The following is a 5,504-nucleotide window of genomic DNA, read 5'->3' as shown; positions in this document are numbered from 1 at the left end:
GTGGGAAAATTGGGCGGACGAGTCGTTAACGTCAGTGGAGCTCTGGGGCTGGTGCCAGGGGGGCTGGCTGGAGGGGAGCATGGCGTGCCCTTATGGAGGGGGATGCAGCCCCCCATCCTCTGCTGGGGCCTGAACCCCCCTCCTGGCTCTGCCTGCACCCCTGCCTGGTCCCCTGATGTGGTTCTGGGTCTGGTTAATTAACGAGCTTCCGGAGCCGCTGGGGGAGGGGCCCCGCTCACCTTGGCCTTCCCCCCGACTCGAGGTTGTTTCTGGCTGCTTCAGACCTGGGTCTTGGTGCTGGGGATGGAGCAGGGGGGCTGGGCTGGGATGACCCTTGAGGGGGCCAGGTGCTGCCACCCAGATGCTCTGGATGCTGCTGTCAGAGAAGGCACCATCAGCTGGTGACCAAGGTGGAGGAGTTGGAGGCATCGGCCTCTCCAGGCAGCTGCTGTGGTGTTAGAGCAGGGGCAGGAGCCAGGGGTCCGGGCTGCTGTCCCCAGCTCCCAAATTCGGGGCATGGTGAGCTGCAGCCCAGCCCCCAGAGTGATGCTGGGGGCTCGTGGGGCCTTGGCAACTTGTGAAGCCCCTTCTCCCCGCTCCGTTCCCAGAACAACTACATCAAGACCTCCAAGTACAACATCATCACCTTCCTGCCTATCAACCTCTTCGAGCAGTTCCAGGAAGTGGCCAACACCTATTTCCTCTTCCTTCTCATCCTGCAGGTGAGCACTGGGGAGCCCAGGGAGGCAGGCAAGGCCCCCCACACACACTGTCCTTCCCTGGCTGGGCAGCTGGGAGGGCCCAGGGCACATCCTGCCCCTGAGGAGTGCTGGGTTTGGCACCCTTGAGCAGGGGGGACCTGGGACTGGCCTGGGCCACTTTAACTCCTGCTCTCTGTCCCCAGCTCATCCCACAGATCTCTTCTCTCTCCTGGTTCACCACCATGGTGCCTTTGGTTCTTGTCTTAACCATCACAGCCGTCAAAGATGCCACTGATGACTATGTGAGTGGTTCCCCATGTGTCTCTCTACCCCAGCTGGCTGGGCATGGGGACCTGGTTGGACAGGGGACTGTGACCCTGGGGTGGGTGTGCGGTGCCTGGGGCTGTGGTGTTTGCAGGGGGAAGGGACAAAGGGACACAGGACCCCGTGTCCAGAGGGGCTGACAGGAAAGACCTCACTTTCTAACAACTCCTGCCAGCAGGAGCAGGGCAGGGATTGTCCCCCTGTGCTGGGCACTGGGGAGGGGACACCTGGAATCCTGGGGGCAGGTCTGGGCCCCTCAGGACAAGAAGGACATGGAGGGGCTGGAGCGTGTCCAGGGAAGGGCAACGGGGCTGGGGAAGGGGCTGGAGCACAAGTGTGAGCAGGAGCAGCTGAGGGAGCTGGGGGTGTCCAGCCTGGAGAGCAGGAGCTGAGGGGAGACCTGCTGGCTCTGCAGCTGCCTGAGAGGAGGTTGGAGCCAGGGGGGTCGGGCTCTGCTCCCCAGGAACAAGGGATGGGGCAAGAGGAAAGGGCCTCAAGTTGCCCAGGGGAGGTTGAGGTTGGATCCTGGGAACAATTCCTTCCTGGGAAGGGTTGTCAGGCCCTGGCCCAGGCTGCCCAGGGTGGAGTCCCCATCCCTGGAGGGGTTTCCAAGATGTGGTGCTGAAGGACATGAGTTGGTGGGGACTGGGTGGTGCTTGAATACTGATTGGACTGTGTGTTCTTATTCCAACCCAAACCGTTCCATGATGTTACTGTTCTAAGCTGTCTCTTCCCCTCTGCACCCAGTTCCGCCATAGAAGCGACAACCAGGTGAACAACCGGCAGTCTCAGGTGCTGATTGGCGGAGTGTGAGTGTCAGGGGGACATGGGGGCTGTGGGACACGGCTCAGGGGCAGAGGAGAAGCAATGCTACCAGCTCCCTCCTCACTCCTCTCCCTGTCCCTCCTCAGCCTCCAGCAGGAGCAGTGGATGAATGTCCATGTTGGAGACATCATCAAGTTGGAGAACAACCAGTTTGTGGTGGTGAGTGCAGCCCCAGCACTGCTGTGCTCCTCCATCACCTCCCAGGGTGCAGACATCAGGGGCTTCCCAGCCTGGAAACTGCATTTGAGCCATGTGTGAGCTCTGGGCATTTGGTTTGATGTGGGTGCTTCAGCCAATGATGTCCAGACCAGGGGGCTGGCAGGGCCCTGCTAAGGAGATGTGGTTCTGGAGACCCTGCTGGCCCCCATGTCCAAGGGCCAGGAACTCTGGGGGAGGCATGGGGAGCCCCAGTGTTGTCACAAACATGTCTCTCCCTGCAGGCTGATCTCCTCCTCCTCTCCACCAGTGAGCCCCATGGCTTGTGCTACATAGAGACAGCGGAGCTGGATGGGTATGTGACCATGGCTGGCCTCAGGCACCCATGTCCCTGTGGCCTTGGGAGTCCGGGAAGCAGGAGGTGGGAGTGAGAACAGGCTGCAGGCAGGGAAGAGCTTCTGAGGACCTGAGACCTGGCCAGGCTGTCACTGACCCCTCCCCGGTGCCTTCTTGCCCACAGAGAGACCAACTTGAAGGTGCGACAGGCCAACCCTGTCACCTCAGAGCTGGGGGACACTAGCAAGCTGGCTCTGTTTGATGGTGAGTCCCCAGCACTGGTCCTCAGCAATGGGGCAGCCCCTGGCGTCCACCCTAGAGAGACCAGGGCAATCGTGGTTCCGTGGCATGAAGCTCTCTGGGGATGGTGCTGGGAGCAGTGGGCAAGTGGAGGAGGCACCTGACAGCCAAGATATCCCCCAGGTGAGGTGATCTGTGAACCCCCCAACAACAAGCTGGACAAGTTTGTTGGGACGCTGTACTGGAAGGAGAACAAGTACCCCCTGAGCAACCAGAACATGCTGCTGAGGGGCTGCGTGCTGCGCAACACCGAGTGGTGCTTCGGCCTCGTCCTCTTCGCAGGTGGGCTGGGATGGCTGCGGCCACCAGAGGGCACTGAGGGTGGAGGACCCTGACCCTGACCCCTCCCCAGGGCCCGACACGAAGCTGATGCAGAACAGCGGCCGGACCAAGTTCAAGCGGACGAGCATCGACCGGCTGATGAACACGCTGGTGCTCTGGGTACGTGGAAGGCAGATCCTGGGGGTTCCTGGCTCTGGCCTGGCTGAGGCTCTGATCTCTCCACCCTGTCCCCAGATCTTCGGGTTCCTGGTGTGCATGGGGGTGATTCTGGCCATCGGCAATGCCATCTGGGAGCACGAGGTGGGCATCTGCTTCCAGATCTACCTGCCCTGGGACGAGGGGGTGCACAGTGCCTTCTTCTCCGGCTTCCTCTCCTTCTGGTCCTACATCATCATCCTCAACACTGTGGTGCCCATCTCTCTCTACGTGAGGTAGGGCAGGGGCCAAGGGGCTGGACTGGGTGGGGGGATGCGAGGGAATTTGGGGTGTCCTCTGGGGATGGGAGCTGGGGATGGAGATCCATGGGCAGAGCTGTGTGCATGGGGTGGGCACGGGCTGCTCTCCTGGTGATGGGCCACATCTGCCCTCGGGGATACCCCAAGACCTGAGACCCCACGGGTCCCCCGGGGGCCCCCCCTGGCTGTGTCTGTCTGGCTGCTCGTCTCTCCCTGCCCTGGCTGCATGCTGGTTATTTTGCTCTGCCCTCCTGCAGCTCCCAGGCTCCTGCACTGTCCCCTTCTCTCTCTCTTTTAATTTCTCTCTCTTTTCGTTCCCCAGCATGGGTTCTGTCACCCTTAGCCCCGAGGTAAGAACGTGTCACCCCCACCCCTCCCACTAGTTCATTGCTGTCTGCCCTTGGGGCCGGGGAGGGGGTTCGGGGTGCTTAGGTTTGTGAGATGCCCAGGGAGCCCCTCGAGGTGCCCCCTTGGTGGCAGGTCCTGTGTCCCCAGCCCTGGCTTGGCAGTGGCTGTGGATAGGAGTGGGTGTGGGCCAGGCCTGGGGTGCAGGAGCTGGCGAGCAGCGTGGGGGCCCGGGATGTTGGGGTGCCCCTGGCACTTGGAGGTCTGGGTGGCTGTGTCTGCTGTCACTGGCTCAGCAGAGCACACTGCCCTGCCATGGTGACACCCAGCTGTCCCCTCCCCACAGCGTGGAGGTGATCCGTCTGGGACACAGCTACTTCATCAACTGGGACAAGAAGATGTACTGTGCCAAGTGCCAGACGCCAGCTGAGGCCCGGACCACCACCCTCAATGAGGAGCTGGGGCAGGTGGAGTACATCTTCTCTGACAAGACTGGCACCCTCACCCAGAACATCATGGTCTTCAGCAAGTGCTCCGTGAATGGGCACAGCTATGGTGAGTGTGGGGACACCAGGGCTGGGCCGGGTCTGCTCACAGGGTGTGGGTGCACCAGCTTTGCTCTAGGGTACTAGGAATGAGGAGGCTCAGCCCTATAGCACCCCTAGGCACGGGTGGTGGTGGGGCAGCAGCTTTGGGTGCCTGCCTTGGCTAAGAGAGTTGAGGGTGTTCAGCCTGGAGAAGAAAAGGCTCCAGGGAGACCTTAGAGCAGCTTCCAGTGCTTCCAGAAAAGCTGCGGAGGGACTTGGGACTTGAGACAAGGGCAGGGAGGGATGGGATGAGGGGGATGGATGAAAACTGGAAGAGGGAGATGGAGATGAGATCTTGGGAAGAAATTCTTGGTTGTGAGGGAGATGAGACCCTGGCCCAGGTTGCCCAGAGAAGCTGTGGCTGCCCCATCCCTGGCAGTGTTGAAGGGCAGGTTGGAAGGGGCTTGGAGCAACCTGGGCTGGTGGGAGGTGTTCCTGCCCATAGCAGGGGGGTGGGACTGGATGATCTTTAAAGGTCCCTGCAACCCAAACTATTCCATGATTCATTTTGTGATTCTATGATTAACTCCCTGACCCTGTTTGCAGGTGACATTCAGGACGTGCTGGGTCACAAGGTAGAGCTGGGAGAGGTGAAGGGCTGGTGCCTGGCCATGCCACCTGCCACGGTGGGGTGACTCCCTCTCTGTCCCTGCCAGAGACCAAAGCCCATCGACTTCTCCTTCAACCCACTGGCAGACCCACGGTTCCAGTTCTGGGACCCCAGTCTGCTGGAAGCTGTCACACTGGGAGACCCCCACGTGCACGAGTTCTTCCGCCTACTCTCGCTCTGCCACACTGTCATGTCTGAGGAGGAGAGCGAAGGTGGGTGCAGGGGGGACAGGACCTGTCCCCACGGGGCTCAGGGCACAACCCTGTCTCTGACACCCACCCTATCCCCAGGGGAGCTCTACTACAAGGCTCAGTCCCCGGATGAGGGGGCACTGGTCACAGCTGCCAGAAACTTTGGGTTTGTGTTCCGGTCCCGCACACCCAAGACCATCACGGTGCACGAGCTGGGCCGAGCCATCACCTACCAGCTGCTGGCCATCCTGGACTTCAACAACATCCGCAAGCGCATGTCGGTCATCGGTGAGGTCCTGGGCACGGACAGGGGCTGGGCTGGGGGGTGGCAGTGGGGCTGGGGGAGTGGTAGTGGGGCTGGGAGGGCAGTGGTGGGGCTGGGGAGGCAGCAG

At 61.4% G+C, this 5,504-nt stretch overlaps 1 protein-coding gene across 1 annotated transcript in view; it reads left to right on the top strand.

Moving 5' to 3' along the window:
- The first annotated feature begins 516 nt into the window (after positions 1–516).
- The window catches only part of ATP8B2 (ATPase, aminophospholipid transporter, class I, type 8B, member 2), a 12,705-nt gene continuing 7,717 nt past the window's right edge, over positions 517–5,504 (top strand). The window contains exons 1-14 of the mRNA XM_009999784.1: positions 517–543; positions 609–722; positions 905–1,003; positions 1,773–1,834; positions 1,937–2,009; positions 2,291–2,361; positions 2,527–2,606; positions 2,766–2,924; positions 2,995–3,083; positions 3,159–3,355; positions 4,071–4,279; positions 4,858–4,901; positions 4,968–5,133; positions 5,212–5,400. Coding sequence (XP_009998086.1) covers positions 517–543; positions 609–722; positions 905–1,003; positions 1,773–1,834; positions 1,937–2,009; positions 2,291–2,361; positions 2,527–2,606; positions 2,766–2,924; positions 2,995–3,083; positions 3,159–3,355; positions 4,071–4,279; positions 4,858–4,901; positions 4,968–5,133; positions 5,212–5,400 — 1,579 coding nt within the window. The remainder of the gene's footprint in view (positions 544–608; positions 723–904; positions 1,004–1,772; positions 1,835–1,936; positions 2,010–2,290; positions 2,362–2,526; positions 2,607–2,765; positions 2,925–2,994; positions 3,084–3,158; positions 3,356–4,070; positions 4,280–4,857; positions 4,902–4,967; positions 5,134–5,211; positions 5,401–5,504) is intronic.

The sequence above is a fragment of the Chaetura pelagica genome, unplaced genomic scaffold (assembly GCF_000747805.2).
Source record: "Chaetura pelagica isolate M959 unplaced genomic scaffold, ChaPel_1.0 scaffold686, whole genome shotgun sequence".
In the NCBI taxonomy this organism is placed as follows: domain Eukaryota; kingdom Metazoa; phylum Chordata; class Aves; order Apodiformes; family Apodidae; genus Chaetura; species Chaetura pelagica.
Note: the sequence above shows the minus strand (reverse complement) of the source record. Positions and strands in the feature narration are given on the sequence as shown.